This window comes from Drosophila persimilis, unplaced genomic scaffold, assembly GCF_003286085.1.
Source record: "Drosophila persimilis strain 14011-0111.01,24,50 unplaced genomic scaffold, DperRS2 tig00000191-arrow-pilon, whole genome shotgun sequence".
Taxonomy (NCBI): domain Eukaryota; kingdom Metazoa; phylum Arthropoda; class Insecta; order Diptera; family Drosophilidae; genus Drosophila; species Drosophila persimilis.
In genome coordinates, this window is record NW_020825298.1 from 9,864,609 (window position 1) to 9,883,936 (window position 19,328).

Genomic DNA, 19,328 nt, shown 5'->3' on the forward strand with positions numbered 1-19,328 from the left:
ACTTGTAACAAATAAAAACACAATCTTTAACGTAATTGCATTGAACACTCAACAGCTTAAAGACTTTATTTATTTATCGATATCGATTTATTGCATTTTTTTCTCAACAATTATCTGCTGCTGTACGTATTGCTATATTCTAGTATAGTTTTGGCTCTTGTTCATGTCTGCAGGGTTGCATTTGCTTATAACTAACTAATAGTTAAAATTGAATTTCGAAAATCGTGGATAACTTTTTTGTGGGCGTATGTTTGTGTATGTTCTCTTGCTGTCATTGGCTTGAGATTATGCGGAATTTAAGAAACTGTTAAATTTGTTATCTATTGATATTCGTGTGTTTTTGGATTGCTAATTTGTTAACAACAATTATTGTTGATTGGCAACTTCTTTGGATTAAATGCACTTTTCATATTGCTGGGAACCTATTATTTATTGCTTGGTTGGTTTCTGTTATGTTTCTGTGTTGGTTAGTGTCTGTTAGTGTTGGATATACCCGCTTGCCTCACGTGGTTATAATGTGTAAATATATTCATTCCTCTACTATATAAATACATTTGTGTTATTATTGTTAGTATTGCATTGGTTTGCATCTTTAGTTAATATATTTATCTATTTAATAGCCTTGCATAAACGTTACTCTGATTTGTTTGGTGACACGCAAAAACAGTGTTGTAAATTACAAAAATATAGATTTATTCGTGTTGTCTGTTCTTGAAACTGAAAGCTCTGTAGAACCCGAAGAAACGCAACAAATGGATTATGATGTAACATTTATTAGCTTTGTAAGTTGTTGTAATTGTTGTTTTTCTCATAGTTTTCTTTGTTTTCACTTATTACAATACAAAAGGTACGAAAGGCGCGAGAAATTCCAATGGGATTCGCGGGGATTCCCATGGAATTTACACTAAAAATTGACTTAATTGTGAAAAGTAAACAGAAATTAGGGTTTTTTCGATTTCCCAAAAGAAGCTTAAACTTAAACATGGTTTTCATCCATTTTTGTAATTTTTTGGGGATTTTGTGGGAAAGGGGAATATTCCTTCTTTTTTAATCTTACATTTCTACATTGCTGGAAAAAGGTTAAGTGAATTTGGTAATGTAATCCGTCTCAATTGTCTATATACGAGTAGTACATACATACATAAGTATAGGAAAACTTGACTGAAAAGCGGCAACTAGTTCGAGTATCGGTATCTTTATCTTTTGTATGCATTTCTCTTAATATTTGCGGGGGCTTTTAATGGAGTTGGGGTGGGGGTTGGGGTGTACGGGTATCTTATAGAAGGACTAACTCCCGTTACTCAGCGCGGCAGAGCAGCGAGGCGAAGCGGAAGAGCCGCATCCAGCTAAAGAGCTTCGACTCGATGAGATTCTCCTCCGCCGTCGAGGTCGTCATTGAGACCCGCGACGAATTGGAGGATTTGCTACTCCGTTTCTGCTGCATGATCCTGGGCGAGCTCATTTTCATTATCGAGTAAGTCGTCTTGACGGCTTCTGGTTGCACACGCCACAAATGTGGGCGTGGGCTACGGCTGGCACAAGAGTGGAACAAACGAAACGCAAATGCTGAAAAGAGACAGAAAGAGAGAGAGAGAGAGACAGTATTAGTCGAGTGCTATTCAAAGTGGCTCAGTCTGTTGAGGGGCTTCTAAGCATCCTTCACATTCGAGTGGCTGCCGTGACACTTGAGCGGCAGTCAGCAAATCCCAGAAACCCTCTCCAAAAACTTAACAGGATAGAGGATGAGATGAGGTAGAAGGGCGAAAGAATGGACATTTAGCCAAATAAACTCGGAAATAATACAAAAATATATCACAGATGCAAAAGCTCTTTAATTTTACCACTGGAATGAGCTGTTTAATGGTTTCACAACAAAAAACTCAACTCTTAGAGTGTCTAGAAAGCTCCATAAAAGACATGTCCAAATGGAACTGGTTCCTCAATGGAACTGCTGCTCACCTCTAATCGAAATGCTCCATTGCCTCAATCAGGGCGTCACCTTCCGCCACACAATCACACACAGAGACACCCATCTATCCACATCACATCCCATAAACGAATCCATGCACACCCATCAAAAGCTGATGACCTTGCTCGATGCTCAAAAGAGAACCGAAACCCCCCTCACCACCCTCCCAAAAATGAAACGGTTGCATGCTCGCTCCAGTTTCTCCAGATCCAACCAAAGCTCTGCTGTCGACGGCGAGTCAATGAAAAAACTTACATTCGAGAACACATACATACATATGTACATATGTGACAAAGAGAGACACAAACGAACATATACATATGTACATATGTATGTACATATGTATGTACTGTTATACAAAGAAATAGAATTGATGTTTGCTTTAATTGAACAAAATCCTGCTTCTGTATGTTTTGCCAGGAGAGAGGGCAAAGGGAAAGACTACATACATAAGTTCTACGTCATTTGCAATTATGCAATGCCTCATCCCTCGTCCCACACATGCTTCTCCACCCCCTCCTACCAACCGCCTTGTGGCAGCAAATTAATTTCAATTTCCAGTAAAACCAAAATTTGTTCATATGTATGTACATACATATGTATGTACAATCTCAGCGCTTTTTTCTCGGTTTCGTTTCTGTCAGCCCAAAAGTGCAGTCCGTCCCCCGCTCATATAAAACATTTCCATATATCACGCAACAAAAAAAAGAAAACAAAAAAGAGCAACGCCAGCAGCAGCTTATTTCGTCCACGCGACAACATAAAAATACTGTGGCTTTTGCTTAATCTTTGGTTTTCTTTTTTCCTGTTTTCTTGCTAAATAGTTTTCCATTTTGTATGTTTTGTAAGCATTACTATTTTGTAAATATTTTTCTGCTCGAGAGACGCCTGCGCATTTGCCTCAACTCATTATACCGTTACGATCAAAAAGAGAGATAGAGAGAGATAACGGGAGGTAAAGTTGTTCCATGGTATGGTACAATGGGTGATGTGGAAAATTCTTTTGACCGAAATGTTATGGATGGGCGAATTGGAGATGTAAATACTGAAATAGAAAAATGTCCCATAAAATATGCTCAAAAATCATTTCCATCAACTAATTATAGAAATGCGATCATTTAAATGATTTCCAATTCCAAGAGCATTTAAAGTTCATTTTACATATTTTCTTCTTTTTTCCATTTCGCTTGAAATTTATACACATTCCAGGGACTGCACTGTCCTCTGCCCACTGCTCTGCCCATTCCACTTCTTCTTCTGCTTTTGCCTTGGCGCTGCTGATCCTCTGCCCTGCCTCTGCCGTACTGTTGATCCGCTGCCCGATCTCTGCTCCTCCCCTGCACTGGTTTCCATTTCGTCCCTCCTCTTGTGACATCAACATTTTCGGGAATGAGAAATATTTGTTGTTCTTGTTGCGCTTTAATCTTTTGATGGGACAAATGCAGCTGCTGCGCTGTCAGCAGTGTGTAGAGCGAGAGAGCGGGAGAGAGAGCGCGCTGGCGTGGGCGGCTCACAGCCTAACGGGGCAACACGATGCTCGCCCACGTCATTCCCCCTCAGTGACACTCTTTTTTTTCTGTTATGTTTTGTTCGTTGCGTTGTGTCATGTGCCAACAAGAAACTAATGATTGAACTTTTTCACCCCTCCCTCCCTCTGTCTCTCTCTCTCTCTCTCTTTTGGTCGCTCTGTTCGATTACAATTCCAAGGCATTTATTTTATTGCCTCTCCCGCTGTCCAATGCCAATGTATGTTAAAAAGGTGAGGCAATTCTAGGCAACAAAATTCTCGCACATATTCCCAGAGAGAGAAAGGGACTTTGAAAAGTGGGAATGCTTCACCCTATCTTAAAAGATCTTGGCGCTGCTGCTTCTGGCTGTCCTGTCCTCTGCCTCTGCCGCTGCCTCTGCCAGCACTGCGGGGCGTATGCGTGATGTTTTTATTGCCTTTAAATTAACCGAATACCGTATTAAAAGAGGACGAGGAGATGGGGCAAAGAGAAATGGGTGCGAACATGCAATACTTTAGATTGTCTCTGCCCCTAGGGTCATGGTGGTATTTCAATATCCTGGGCGCCACACCACACATCTACCCCTCAGAATTTACGAGTGTCGAGTGTTGGGAATCGAATGTCGCCGCCCGCCGTCAGTGGTGTAATTTGTGGCCCATCATCGCGTGTTCCGACATTTCTTTGCTTTTTATCACCCATGCAGACATCGCAATATGTATATTTTAGGGCCTTCAATAGGTGTCCAACAGCTAATAATAAATGTTTAAGTATAAAATCTGACAAATTTGTCTGTGTCCTGTTTTATATGCTTTACCAATACATTGCTTCCTAATAATTGTTTAATAATATAACAATATCTAGAGCTTCCTCGTTCCCTTCCCTCCCCCTATTCTACCACTGGCACTTTGTTGAGTTCTATTTCAAATATTTTATATTTTCCTTCTAATTGGCTTCAATTTTATGGTTTTGTTGATTGCAAGTTGTCGCTTGTCACCGTCGGCTTCTCGCCCGATGGCGGCGGCTCACATTGACCCACTTGGCTCTGCCACCTCTCATGCTGTGTGCAATAGCCCCAACAACAACAACTAACATCTGAAAGCACAACAACACACACCAACGACAATAACATAAGTGCAGTTTGAGCCAGTGCCAAATTCAATTATCAATTTGTGCTTTTCATGCATTTTTCATTTCATTTCCACTCGCTTTCCTCCTGAAAAGGAGTCCCGTCCCGTCCCGTCCCCAAAACTGACAGCTGAAAAAGTGAACGATAGGAGGGAATGAAAGGATTGGGGGGAATGATTGAAGAGGGAGTGGCAGCAGCATTGCAGTGAAGTTGACATTTTGAGGGACATGGCAGCAGCAGCAGACCCCTCCAGAGTGAAATGCCGTTGATCAAATTGGTTAACCTACTTTTCAGTCCAATAGAAATAGCAATGCAATGGAAACTCGAATATTTTACTTCATTCCGAGCGTACGTTATTCTTATTTTCAAATATCTAAGATCTACATATGTATATGCGAATCGATCTACTGTATTTGAGATACATATATGAAATACGAGTCTCCTCTGAAATAACCCGTACACTTATGGGCTATAATATTTACCAATGTCTTTTCTTCATCCATTAAATATCAGTATCATCTTCCTAATTCTTCTTACAAAATATTCTTCCATTGTTTTGTTTTGTGTCTACCGAGTCCATTGTTCACAGATCATCGTAGTGGCTATCACTGTCGCTGGCTTAGATGTCACTTTAGTGGCTGTCTCTGAGTCTTTCTGCCTCTGTCTCTAGTGTGCGGTTCCAATTGCATTTCAAATGAGCGTTCCTCTATTTACCCCCCACCCCACCCACTTGTTTCCCCATGGTACCCGGAGGAGGAGCGTTATCAAGCGCGTGCCAGTTGAGCGCGTTCTCCTCTGACAGACAAAACCGCAGAGAGACCCTCACCACAGCTACAGCAACAACAACCATCATCACTCCCCCCCGCCCCGACGGCCACACTATCTATCTGCCACTGTCCTATAACCCTCTATCTCTCTCTCCCTCACTCTATTCCACTCTTGACATCCGCCTTAATGAGGCTTCAATATCACACACAACTGTCCTATTTGTAACTGCTTGTTACTGCTTGTGAACTGCTTGCTTTACTGTTAGAGAGAGCGGGAGGGAAAGCAACAACTGCTTGCTAATGTGGCTGCTGGTAGACTGAGGAAGAAGAGTAACGGATTGAGAGATATTTTTCTAAATAGATAACGATATCTAATTGGGTCAGACTGTACTTTAATACGCATATTACGTTTGATTGATTTAATGGAGCTATAAACTGGAAGGCCTTGAACTGCAGCCTCCCCTCAAACCGCCTCTCCACCATTCAAATGTTACATGACAAAATCTTTTCACGGATCTCGTCGTAAGCTTCTTTTTCCATTTCGGGGTGCGGCATGATCTCACCAAAACCAATGGCAAACAACAAATATGACATCAGAGGCGGCTGGACCTGTTCAACTTGAGGCGACAATTAGAAGGCAATACATATTTAAGAGATACGAGTATCTCATAAATATTTACTACTCATATAGATAATTTGAGTATAAGTGGATGAAGAGGCCAAGAGGAGGAGAAGATATGTATATTCTCCGTTTTCCAACAGCACTGAAGATGGGAAAAAACCAGAATAAATATTTATAAGAATGCTAATTTCCGATTGCAGTTACTGCAGTAACAGTAAAGCAGGCAAGGCAGGAGGTACAGAGAAGAGATGTAGGAAGAAATTACCCAAGAGATGGGGCAAGTGATCCCAGATGCATTGTTTTGGCCCAGAACCGCAGTCAAGCAGCGCGAGACGAGACTTGACTGGGAGGGCCTTTTCGAGAGAGCGAAAAAACCGCAGAAAAGGCGGCAAGTGCCCTAGGGGGAAGCACCGCCCCGCGATCTCCTGCCCCAACGACACTGTAACAGTCTAGTTAACTTGCAACTTACAAGCGAATGTATCTACAAGATACTTTACAATACCCCCCACCACACCATCCGCGTTCCATGATGGTTGCCTCCCTATTTGTCTATCTATCTCTCTCTCTCTCTCTCTTTGTCTCTTTCTCTCTGTGTTGACTGACTTTCGAAACGTGTTGTCATGTAAATTAACAAAAAAGAAAAAATACCCATGTTGCGGGTTAGCTATGGAATGGTACTGGTACCCCCCCGTAGTACATGCAGCCCATGTATCTATGCATCTTTGAGATACAGAGAACAAACACCGCTGCCGCTGTCGCAGCCACTGCCTGCCTGAGAAAGACAAATATAATTGACAATGGGGAGCAGCTGGAGTGAGATGCAAACAGCAGGGACAACTCCGTTTAAATGGAAAATTGTTAGAGAAGTAATAGCAAGAGCAGCACGAACAAAAAACCAGAGTCTGAGCCATCATTCAGCTGTTCGTGGAAAAGTTTAGCCAGCAAAAAGTCCGCCACAATTTAAATTCCTTGCTGAAATTGCTTCTGTAGTATTAATCTAAGGGAAATCCTTAGATGTTTGGGATATATGTGGTTAAAACTTGTGTGTTGTGGGGTCAGAAATCAGTATGAGCTGTACTCGAGTCGAGCATGCGAGTGTAGCATCATGCACACGCAGTGTATGTTGTTTTCCCAATTCCCTGGCATTCTCACTTGTGCGTGTCGACCATCAATGTGCCGCGTCATGTCAGGACGCACCACCGCTGGGTTAGAGCTGTAAGATCTTTTTTGGGACCACAGGGCCACATCTGTTCGTACTATAATCTCCCGCACAGCAATCTCAAACCGAATTCCTTCCTCAATCTGAAACCACTGACCCAAAAGCGGAAAACCTCCCATTTCCAGACACACGCCTCTCCTCTGCACAAATCCACAACCAAATCATGCCCCAAAGCAATTACAGACAAAGTGCGATGCAAGAGGGAGAGAGAGAGAGGAAGAAATGAGTGGCACGGCACTGTTCTGTTCCCCCAATATCCAATATCCACTATCCATTTCCTGCTCTTTTGCATTGAATGTTACGCATACGCCACGAAGCCAATACAAATGCAAATATTATATCATGATTGCGCATGAAATGCCAAGTAAACAATAATAAACACTGGAGAGCAGGAGTCCGAGAAAGAAAGACCACAAGAAAGGGCGATGGAGAGGGGGGGCGAAAAGCCAATAAACAATAAGCCAAATGAGGCCAACGAAATAAACCTGAAGAATATCGACAAAAGAAGATCCGAAGTTCAAAGTTGGCCAAAAGAAATTGCTCGGTCAGCGGCGAGTCGTCATCGCTGCTCGTTCGCTCATTAGCTAAAACCCAAAAAGGGCCAGGCAGGCCATTGTGGCCGCCAGCCTCGTTAGCGATGGAGGGGGTAGAAGTGAGGGCCAGAGGGGACGCCAAGCATGGTTTTATAGTCGATTTAACCTCTTACATAATGATGGGAAAATCTTTTTGTTTTCAAGCCTGATAAGAAATGCGGCTCTCAGCTCTTCTCTCTGAACCGCAACGAAATAAAGCCGGAAAAAACTGAAGAGCAAAAGAAAGATACAGTGGGGGAGATAGCGATAGTGTAAGAGAGAGAGAGTGCGATAGATCGTATTGCTAATGGAGGGAAGGCCACTGAACAATTTTCTGTGCATCATTTGATGGCCCATAAAATGGTCTCGAACAAAATTAATGAATTACTAATGAAGTAAACGAAAATTAAGACCCAAATGAAATTCAAATGAAGAAAATACCAACAACAATAAAACAAATCGAATGAAATTTAAAACAAATAAAAAACAAATGAATTTCAAATGTTAGGAAAATAACACATTAAATTTCAATTGAAGTTCAAATCACGGGCACAGTGGTTTCACGTTGGAAAAATGTGCTGGAAATTTCAGATATTCAAATGAAATTCTTTTTAGAGAAAATAAAAGATTACAGCAGCAATGTGGTACTTTTCGGTACTTTTCGCATTTGCGAAAGAGCAAGAAATGGGAGCAAGGGAGCACGAAAGTTTTACTAATTTTCTCTTTTAACTCTTTAGTAAATTTTACCATAAAATGGCATACATTTTTTCCCCGCCCTTCTTTAATCTGTTTCCTTGGACCTTTGAACCAGTGTGTTGCCTGTCTCTGCTTACTTTTCGGAACCTTCTGCTGTGTACGCCATCGAATGTGGGCTTTTCCAATGATTTTCCTCACTTGACGGGGTTTTTCTCAAGTGTTTATCCGACGTGGCAACTGCATAGTTCAGAACATTTACGAGTACTTGAAGAGCCTTCGAAAGATAAACAGAGATGACTCGGTAGTTTCTCAGAGACCACACACACGCTAAGACTCGTCTCGGGTACGCGTACGGTCAGCGCCTGGCCGACATATTTTGCATATTGTGGATCAACCTTTCCGGTGACCTTTCGCTGCAAGCTCAAGCATCATGGGGTATCGATTTTCGATTAAATCTAATTGACATGACAGGGCATTTCCACACTCCCTTCTTTCCGGCCCTCCTCTGCCTGCCTGTCTGTCTGTCAGTTTGTGAATTTCCTCTCGTTTGTCCCGTTGACCATTTTCAATTTCCATTTGACACGCTTTTGGAGTTTTTTTTACTGAATTTTCCTACCCTGGCTTTTCCGGGAGCCTAGGCTCCGACCACGCCTTTGTTTTCCTCTGGCTTAAATGTGTAAATTGTTGTAAATAATTTATGCCGCTCATCGTTCGAGTCGGTTCGACCTTCAGGCTTTTTTTTGTTTTGGCAAAATTGTTTTTGGGGCTTATTGTAAGCCCAATGAAGCCCCAAAACGGATGCCTTCTCATTAATTTCCACAGCTAATCTCAATCAGTCAAAGGCTCCTCCTCTTAGCCCTGTCCATATCCATTCCATTCCATCCATAACTCAACAACGTTGAACTTTTATCGAGATTTGAGTGACAAGGCTCATTTTGGTAGATGGTATTTCTGTTGGGTGTTCTGTTCTTCCTTTTGTTTTTGTGAGTAATTCCGTTTTTGGTTAATTGAATTTAGTTGGAAATAAACAAGGAAAAGTTATCTCATTATCTTTGAATTGGCAAGAGGGAAGGATTTATTGGCCTTTTTAGACCTTTTATCTCATTCAGAAATAACCGTTCGCTAGGTTTTGACTTCGATTTTTATTTAATTCAGGAAATTCAATACCTTATCTTATATATATAGTGTCTGAAATGCTTGCTTCTACGGTTTCAAAGTTTTAATATAAATTATGGTTATAAAAATACATATATGGCAATAGATCAAATCCCAAGAACTTTGTCTTCTGTTTCATGATTCATCATAAAATCAAAAAATAAATACGAAACTTTTCCATTTCCAAACACACACACATCTCTCTCTTCTTATCTTACTTTTCCTCTATCCAGTTCCGCTTAGACCATTATCGTAGGTGGGGAAATAGTACATAAGTATGCTTGTTCCCAGCGGTGAGGGGTGGGGGAGGGAAGGGGGGCATGGCATCCAGCAATTTGTTGCTGTCATTGATGATATTTGTGGTCTACTTTTTGTGGCTCTCCTTCTACATTTACTCCAACTTTTACTTCGACTGTTACTCCTCCTCCTCATTCTTTTGGAGATGGAGGGGGGGGAGATGGAGGTGGGACGGGAAGGAGTATTTAGGTAGTGCTTGCATTTCTTATCAGTTTATCCCCCCGCCGCGCTCTCCTGCCCATACAAAATTGAAGTTTGAACGATTTAATCTGGTCTGTTATTTGGTTTTCTTTTCATTTTCATTATGCGTTTCTGCTTTTTTTTGGATTTGAAGAGCAAATATTGATTTCCTCCTCTTTTCCGGGTAGTGTGATAAATGTAATAATACAAACGACAAACTTTGATAAGCTTCAGTGAGGGGCGGGGGGAGTGTGTGTCTGCCCCATATGTTGGTAATAGTTTCGGTCGAGGGATGCCAAGTGCACTTTACGATATGATAAGAAACGAATGCCCCAACAGAGGAGTTGACCTAAATCGGAATCGGTTTTGGTTTTCCTCTGGAGTATGATATGGTAAGTACATACAGTGGAGCTACGCTAGCACGAACAAAAGCCACTTCTTTTTAGGGATTGTCCCCCCAACAGCTGTTAAAACGTTATGTATTTAATGGACAAAATGTTCGATTTGTGGCCTAAATGCTGCTGGCTCGTTATCATTAAGTCGTTCACAGAAAGTCACTTGATGAATATTAATTATTTCGCTTTATGAATGTCTCTCTGCCGTGCAGAGAAAACAAATTAATTAAATTATAACAATTCCTCAACATTTATGCTGTAATTCATGTGGATGCTGGGTGGCTGAGGGGGTGGTTGTAAGGCATGGCAGCATGTGAACCAAATGCGGCCCATAACAAAAGGCCATTCCACAGAATGCTCATTGGCCCAAATATGTACAATCCGCGCGACTCACGCGAGTGAGTCGAGTCGGATAAACAAAGGGCAAAAATGATTAATAAAGTGGTGCCAGAATGAGGGAAGAGCAAGGGAAGGGAAACGAAGGGAAGGGCAAGGTACCTCTCATCTGGTGCACGGAATACAGATGAAGTGACATAATTGAAATGGAGCACTGGCACTGGCACTGGCCCTGTGGGGTGCAGTGTGCAGGGAAAGCCCTGGAAAACTTTTCATGTGAACTTATTTGTGGGCGGATGGATGAGGAGTGGTGGGGCCAAAAGTAATCAACGGCCATAAAGCAGAAAGAGAGAAGGAATTTCTTCAAAAATTCTTCTTTTTTATTCCGTTCTGTTCACGTAAGTGCGAAGAAATGGTTTCTTTCAAAGTTTTTGCAACAAATATTGTGTTTAATCAAGAGGATAACGAACTGGAAGGCAAAGTTTTATATTGAAAGAATTCATTAAATTCAAAAGAAATTTTCCAAGAAATATTTCAAACTTTCATGGATTAAGTACATACATATATATGTATTTATATTCATACATTAATTTTCATTATATCATATCAATGCCAATCTAGAACCTCACATAAAACCGCAGATCATCCTCCATCTCTCCCTATAAAACCAACTTTACTAAGATATTCCTTTTTTTGACATACGAGTGCTATTTTCCCCCCAGCACATAATAATAAATAATAATAAGCCATTTTCCTACTTCCTTAGAATAATATTGTAATAACCTACTTTTCCTCTTTCCTACGAAAATCAATTTCCCAGCTTTTTCACTACATTTTCCATCAAAAGAAAAAAAGTCTGCAAGTTCCCTTTCATGTTGAGGCGCCCCCCTGCACATCTCGATGTCCTTCTGCGATAAGAGGTAAGAGGACCCTGGACGGGATAATCGGGGCTTAGCTAGAAAATGCGGAAGTCGAAAAAGCCCCTCATTCAAATCGGAACTTCTAAGGGAAATGCGACAAAAAACTTAATGGAAGGGGGAGGGGTGGCGGGGCCCCATAAAACCAAATGAAAAACGAGTCGTGATTTACGCTCGAGTGGGAAACACACAAAATATACAACTTTTTTTCGTGATTACGTAAAATGCGTAAAAGAAATAGAAAGAAAGGGATAGAGATAGAAAGAGAAAACGAACCACTTGACGAATTTCAAGGACACGTGCAGCCCCCGCAAGGACACACGCAACACGAAAAAACACACGGTCCCACAAAACGTTATACAACACTGGAAATAAAGATAGCAGCAAACTTACCGTAAAATGCAAGTTGGCAGCTCCCTTTTTGTTAAGGCAGCTTCCTATTTGTAGCGTTTTGATTGTTTTCTTGTCGAATGCGTAGGCTCTGACTTTAATTTTGGGCTTGGGCTTCCAAATAAGATTTGTGTAGAATCGAGTACAGCTCAGAAATCAGTACACAAATATATTTTGCAGGGGATAGACCTCAAACAAATTTTCAGTTCCAGACAAAATATTCGTCAAACGTCTAGTTGTTGTTTCAAAAGTTATATTTTTCCGATTAAAATATTTTCGAGCTTCGGAGTGTAATTTTTCGGATTGCAAAAACCGTTAGGGAATCGAAAGAACTAATCGCGGCGAGCTCTGCTGAGTGAATGACAACGCGTCGCGCAGCTGAAACAGAAACAGGGACAGCCGACAGCCGACAGCCGACGGCCCAAACTTACAGAGCGAGCGCCAACAGTGGGCGGCCGAGCAACAAGCAGCGTGACAGAGAGAGAGAGAGAGCAGTCCAGCAGGTAAGTTTGTTGTTGCTTATCGCTGCATTTGGCTCTCTGAAATTCATTCAAGCAGCGGCGACAGCGGCGTCACTGAGTGCAGCGCTGCTCAGAGCAAAAACAGTTATAAATTGCCTGAAATGAAGCATTTTTAGCAATTTTTCATTCACACATTCGCCTCTCAGCCAGCGCTCTCACGCTTTGACGTGCTGCCGGGCTGCAGCTTGCTCTCTGCCATGCTCCTCTCCCAATCTCCAATTCTCTCTTCTCTCGCTCGTTCGTTCTGTGTGCTAGCATAAAATGCAAAGCCAACTAGTTGTTGTTTCTGTTGGGGGCTTATGTAACTTTTGGGGCATCGAAGAACAGCAATGTCTCAGGCATCGTTGAAGGGCAGTCAGCGACCTCGTTCTAGAAAAGAACATCCCCGCAGGCCCCTCTCCCACAAGAAGAAGCAGCAGCGAAAAGCGCGTAATATAAACATGCTGTGAGAGAGCGAAAGAGCAAAAAGAAATGTAGGGTTTTTGCCATGCAGGCCACGGAAACCCGAAATGGTTGTGTGGGGAAAGGGGTTGGTAGGGGATTAGTGCTTGGGGGGGAGTTGAGGCAATGCAGTGTGTGGTAGGGGTAACATCAAAGTCATGCCAAATTGCGCAACAGCCACAGAGTTGGTTCTTGGTAACCTGCTGACCAGGAATGAATGGGGAGGGAGAAGGTTATGACTATTTGATGAAACGGGAAATTATTTCTAAGTATTCCTTGTCCCCCGCACACGCTTTGGATATCCCTTGGAAAAATCCGCATCCGCATTCCGGTTGCTTTCCCATTTGCAGTCTCGCAAAATGACCCAAATCCTGAACAACCTCTCGTGCACCTTTTTATGGACTTCCGCAGCAATAGATCTAGCAAAACAATACACCCGTAGCCTCTCCTTCTCTCATTCTGCTCACACTGCAGCCAGTTCAAGCGTAATTTAATTTTGTGCGCCATTTATTTATAGGGGTCAGGAAGGAAAAGAAGGGAGGTGGAATGGAGCCAGTCGAGCCAGGACCCAGGATACTTGTATCTGCGTATAATTTATGGTTCCATTGCAAATTATGTTAGGTCATGGGTATGGAGAGAGGGGCGGGGTAGAGTAAAACACCTGTGCGAGGGGCCTGGATAGCCTCAGCAGCAGCAGCAGCACTTACCGTTATGATTTTGTACTTCCTACATCACATCCGCACTCTCATTTACTAAGAGTCTTAAGTACTTCCATGCCTTTTCATGCTTTTACCTCAGCAGCATCGTTTGGCCAGGGCCTTAATCATATCCGAGTAAGTCAACTTTTGCTCCCACTGTCTTTCTTTTGTTTTAATACCCTTGTTTAATACCGTGATTGGGTCCAGTTGTTTGCAAAGCAAAAGAAGGAAACCCCTTCGACACCACAAAGTTTATGTTTTGTTGGATAAAATATGTAAAATCATTTGAAAGTCAAGTCAAAAGGGGGAAAGGGTATCAAACGACTCGGAGTGCCGAAGTTACCCTGCCATTCTTTGAAAGGCATGTGTTTTTGCCACCGCATTGTATCGAGAGGGAGAGCAGGAAGATGAAGAACATGCGTAAAATGCGTTTTAATTGAAAGGAAATGTTCAAAGCACATGTGCAGCTGCTGCGATGGGGTGGAGTGGGGTGGGGAGAGGAGGGATGCTGCACTGCTAATTGAATTACCTTTCGTTTACTTTTCCCGTTAGAAATGCCGCCTAGCTCTCGAGCTGTGTGCATGTGTGTGGCTCTTTGCTTTGCTTTTCATTTAATATCAATTTTTATTCATTTTTGTTTTCTTCTTTCTCTGCTCCTCCTGACCCAATTTCGTTTCGCTTTGTACATTTGCAGCTGTCTCCCTATGTGCAGCTAAGAGAGCGCGTCAGAGCGCGTCAGAGCGCAGTCCACTGCCAGTGCCGCTGCCAGTCTTTTTTATTTTTTTAAGGTGAAGCACTCACGCTCATGCTTTGGCTTTTCTCAGCGAGTCTTAACATAGGCGATTATTGTAAGAGCGAATTCTAGCAATACCTCACCTTATACTAAAACACTTTTTCAGATGACGCTGTCGCTGTTTCTCTCTCTTTGGCAGTTGTCATCAACTGGCATTTTCAATCAAATAAATCATACAAAATTTGGTAACAGGAATTGTTTTCACTAGATTTTGGCTTAGATAAAAGGTTTTTTCTGGTGGGTTGGACTTTCAAATGGTTGTGTCACGACAATATACTGCAGTTGGACACGTACATACATACATATGTATATGTATATATTGATGTGCCCACGCATGCCCCCAGCTTCACGCATCCGAACAGACCCTTTCACTTATTAACGGAAGTGTCCTTGAGTGGGGGCCATGTGCGGTGAAGGCAATGATGGCATGGGCTTAGAGGACATCCCCACCCACACCACTCTAAACCGTTTCCACTTTCTCTTTCTTGCAGTGATCCACGATGGGGGGCGGTGATGCAGACAACGGCAAGAAGATTTTTGTACAGAAGTGCGCCCAGTGCCACACCGTCGAATCGGGGGGCAAGCACAAGGTTGGCCCCAATCTAAGCGGCATTGTGGGACGCAAATCCGGCTCTGCTCCGGGCTTCAAATACACAGATGCTAATCAAAAGAAGGGCGTTGTTTGGAGCGATTCGACGCTGGACGAGTACCTCAAGGATCCAAAGAAATACATACCCGGCACTAAGATGGTTTTCGCAGGACTCAAAAAGGCCGAAGACCGTGCCGATTTGATTGCATACCTTAAAAAAAATAAGTAAAACATTTCGAAACAACAACTACACATACACTAACACTATCCCTACGTTAATACCAAGAATATAAATATATGCACACACCTGTGTCAAAAGTAGCTCATTTGACCAACACAATACAAACGTTAATGCCAAGAATATAAATGTATACACACCTACTTCAATTAGTTAACCCGCCCTACATGAAAATAACTGTCCAAATATCACAACACAACACAAATGTTATACGCTGATTAACTGATTCAATTATACACCACACTACACTGATATAATGATATATGGAGAGGAAAAGGTTTCCGCAAAAAGTGAAACCGCCTTACATATAATCATTTAAATAATACATTGAGATAAAATAACTGTCCAAATATCATAGGCTTACCGAATTAGCACACAGAATCAGAAATTGTATACGCTGATTAACTGATTCTACACTACACTACACTGATATAATGATATATGTATACAGAGAAAATGGTTCCCAACCAGCCCTAAATCTTATGATGTAATGTTAACAATATACACACAGATAAAAAACATACACTTACAGACTTATACTATATACAAGAAAATGATTGTTAAACGTTTTATTAAACTGCAAGAAAATGTAAAAAAAAGATAAGCAGAAGCTATTTTATTTCAAATGCGCGGCTAACAGGGCTGTGTGATATTTTTGTAGCAGTGAGCATCTTAGCGCAAAAGTATCGAGTGAAGATGGTATCGTATATGGATGGACAGTATATCCCTCAACATGGCGCGGATCTGCATACCCTAGAAATGGATATTATAGAACTAAGAGAATGTTTGTCATATGAGGCTCCAAGATATGCAGAAACTAGTCAGTCTCTGTTTTAAAGCTATCACAACGATATTTTGAATATGACCAAGAATATGTATGAATGAATACGTCTAAAACATATCAATCTGCGAAAATGTTTTTAATAATTACGTTTGAAAGCAACTTGGAAAACCATATTATATTTACGAAATATGGTATAGAAGCGCACATACTCACTTACGTTTCCACTGTTTTTTGTTGCCTTGTTTTGTTCAAACCTTGTTTTAAACAGAATACAATAAAAAAAAAGTACTTAAAAGTTGCTTATTTTGTAGAAAATGTATTCATCAATGGGATAAATTTATGTAGTCAGAGAAAAGTGTGCTATCTAGCTAGTAATAGTAAACCGAACATCAAAATCGAAGAATATGGTTTTCGATCATGGACAGAGAACGATTAACCCATTGTAGACCAGTGGAAAAATCAACTCCTCGAAAATTATGAAACGAACAATTTTAGTGCAGTTCAAGTGAAATACATAGTGGAAATGTTGATTGTAGTGGAAAAGGAAGGATTAATCTACAAGAATAATTCACAAACAGTTTTTTCCGCAGCTTAACTCAGGTTTTTAACATTTTTAAATAGAGGGGGGTTGAGTGGGTTAAGTTTATTCAATCGAATTGAATCGAAACGCGAATATTCACGGACTATTCATTCGCAAAATAACTGTCCGCAGCAACGGTTTGTGTTCAATGTAAGTAGTGGGTGTTTTTAATGAAAAATTAAAGTGACGTAAATATTAGCCAGCGCTATACAATGACAAGGTCTCAAGACAGATAATAACGGAAAATTTGTAACTTCCGCATGGCTCTTGCATAATTTACAGCTGTACAAACGAATTGAATAGATTCGATTCGCAAGCGAATAATTTCATTTTTTTGGGGGTTGATTCGGTGGTTACATAAACTAGTCCTTGTGAGTGTATATGAGAGTGGGATTTCTATACAAGTGCGAGAGCTTGTTACGAAAAATTGTGTTAGAATTTTCCAAGTGCAAAAGTTAGCAATAACTTATTAATTTTAAAAATAGCCTGGAAGTCACATTTTGCCATTGAAAAAGAGAGCTTCGCGCGCGAGACGATTACATGAACAGTAGAGCGAGAGAGAGAGAACGTTGCCCGATCATCAGCTTGTCCTCTCTCTTTCGCTTTGGCAAAAAAGAATATGAGTTCTTGGAATTTTTATGCATGCTTCCCAGCTCCACTAAGCCTGCCACGTGGTGGCTAAACGAGTTTTACACTCTCCGCGATGCATGCTCCATCAATTTTTGTTGCAAAAGAAGATTTCACCTTTACAGGAGTTGCCTTATGTAACATTCTGTGTGGAGAGGAAATTGCTATGCTGTCCTAGTTTTCACTCATCTCTCATTCTCTCGGCTGCCTTTGGCCCCCTTCCAATTGCACTTTCTATAGGGGGAAAAGTGGTTTTTCACACTCACGCAGTGCTAAATGAAAAGTTCTCTCTTCAAGGCCACCACCAAACCAGACGTTGACATTGCTGTTGCCTTTCATGTAATTTATCTCCCCCACTCCGTGTGCTTGCGTGCGTTTGTGTAGGTGACTTACTCATTAATGAACCCAAAGTGTATGAATACAGGGTGCAAAATTTTCAGACTGCGTTCTACGGATTTCCAGAACGGTCGATCTGTAAGGGAACGAAAGCTTAACTCACCAAAGCTAGTCTCCCCCTCTGGTTTCAGTTTTCGAGTCACCCAAATAGAGAAATAGTGCGAGTGCCTCACCCTATATGAAAGCGCCTTGCCTCTCTGCAACGGCACTTTGTACTCATGCTCTCCCTCTCTGGGGGCGAATTGTTGTGTCGCTCTCAAGTTCAAATAGTTGCATGCACCGCAATTAGCTGCATTGGGAATTTGACCATAACATAGACCCTGCTGATCCATCGCTTTTTTGTGCGATGGTTATATAAACAATTAAAGTTTTCCATTGGACGATGCTTCCAACTGAAGTTAGCCTGTTGCTGAGCAAAAAAATTATTCTGACGCAATGAGTAATTCTCACACCGTCAAAAGTCAGACGAGGGCGAACTTCGAAAGCGTGTGTGAGAGAGGGCAACAACATGTGACCAGAGTAGAATCGTCTGTCTGAAGCTTTTTCGAGATGTCTGTGGGTGTGTATGTCTGTGTGTGAGTGCTGATGACGTTGAATGGAGCACGCGTGGACTTTTGAGATGCGGAAGGGTGCGTAGATAAGCTAAAATACCAGTTAGATAATGGCATTGTATTCCAATTAGTATTTACCTTATCACAGAGCTTATACACCCGCGTAATGCATTTTGAACAGGTTCTAGTTTCCGCTCATTGCTTATCACCTGTTTACATAACGGGGCAATGGGACAAAAACCTTTTTCACGGCACCTACTAATCATTGATTTTCTTTTTCTTCAACCTTTTAGTCGAGTCCGTGTTAACACATAAAACACACACACATAATCCATAATGGGCGTTCCAGCTGGTGATGTTGAGAAGGGCAAGAAGCTGTTCGTGCAGCGTTGCGCACAGTGCCACACCGTGGAGGCTGGTGGCAAGCACAAGGTTGGTCCCAATCTGCATGGTCTGATCGGTCGCAAGACTGGCCAGGCTGCCGGTTTCGCATACACGGACGCCAACAAGGCCAAGGGAATCACCTGGAATGAGGATACCCTCTTCGAGTACCTGGAGAACCCCAAGAAGTACATCCCCGGCACCAAGATGATCTTCGCCGGTCTGAAGAAGCCCAATGAGCGCGGTGATCTGATTGCCTACCTGAAGTCTGCCACCAAGTAAGGCGCCTCCTGATAAGGAGCCTCTACTTTCAATCACCTCACCACCCCAACAACAGGATGTATTATTGTGTTCAGTCACAATCCAACAGCAACACCAACAATATGAACAGCAGCAGAAGCAACAATTACATACAGACCTAAAAACTACAATTATGTTAATTATAAAGTTTAAATAGGAAAATTTATTATTTAATTTAAATAAAAAGTGGAATACTTAATTTAAAGCTGAGGAAACTTGTGACAACCACGTAAAACAACAAAAAGTTAAATAATAACAAAAAACAAAAACAAAAATAAAA

General features: G+C 41.7%; 3 protein-coding genes across 3 annotated transcripts; 2 read left to right on the forward strand and 1 right to left on the reverse strand.

Annotated features, from left to right (window-relative positions):
• Nucleotides 1–753: 753 nt before the first annotated feature.
• LOC6589081 lies at nucleotides 754–12,320 on the reverse strand. Its single transcript, XM_026988705.1, has 2 exons — nucleotides 12,153–12,320; nucleotides 754–1,566 (listed from the first exon to the last, which is right to left on the reverse strand). The coding sequence occupies exon 2, from the start codon at nucleotides 1,466–1,468 to the stop codon at nucleotides 1,298–1,300; it is 171 nt and encodes a 56-aa protein (XP_026844506.1). The 5' UTR covers nucleotides 1,469–1,566; nucleotides 12,153–12,320; the 3' UTR covers nucleotides 754–1,297.
• A 123-nt stretch (nucleotides 12,321–12,443) lies between these two features.
• On the forward strand, nucleotides 12,444–15,998 carry LOC6589080 (cytochrome c-1). The gene is made up of 2 exons (XM_026988704.1): nucleotides 12,444–12,652; nucleotides 15,094–15,998. The coding sequence occupies exon 2, from the start codon at nucleotides 15,103–15,105 to the stop codon at nucleotides 15,418–15,420; it is 318 nt and encodes a 105-aa protein (XP_026844505.1). The 5' UTR covers nucleotides 12,444–12,652; nucleotides 15,094–15,102; the 3' UTR covers nucleotides 15,421–15,998.
• A 926-nt stretch (nucleotides 15,999–16,924) lies between these two features.
• On the forward strand, nucleotides 16,925–19,328 carry LOC6589079 (cytochrome c-2). Its single transcript, XM_026989108.1, has 2 exons — nucleotides 16,925–16,943; nucleotides 18,661–19,328. The coding sequence occupies exon 2, from the start codon at nucleotides 18,704–18,706 to the stop codon at nucleotides 19,028–19,030; it is 327 nt and encodes a 108-aa protein (XP_026844909.1). The 5' UTR covers nucleotides 16,925–16,943; nucleotides 18,661–18,703; the 3' UTR covers nucleotides 19,031–19,328.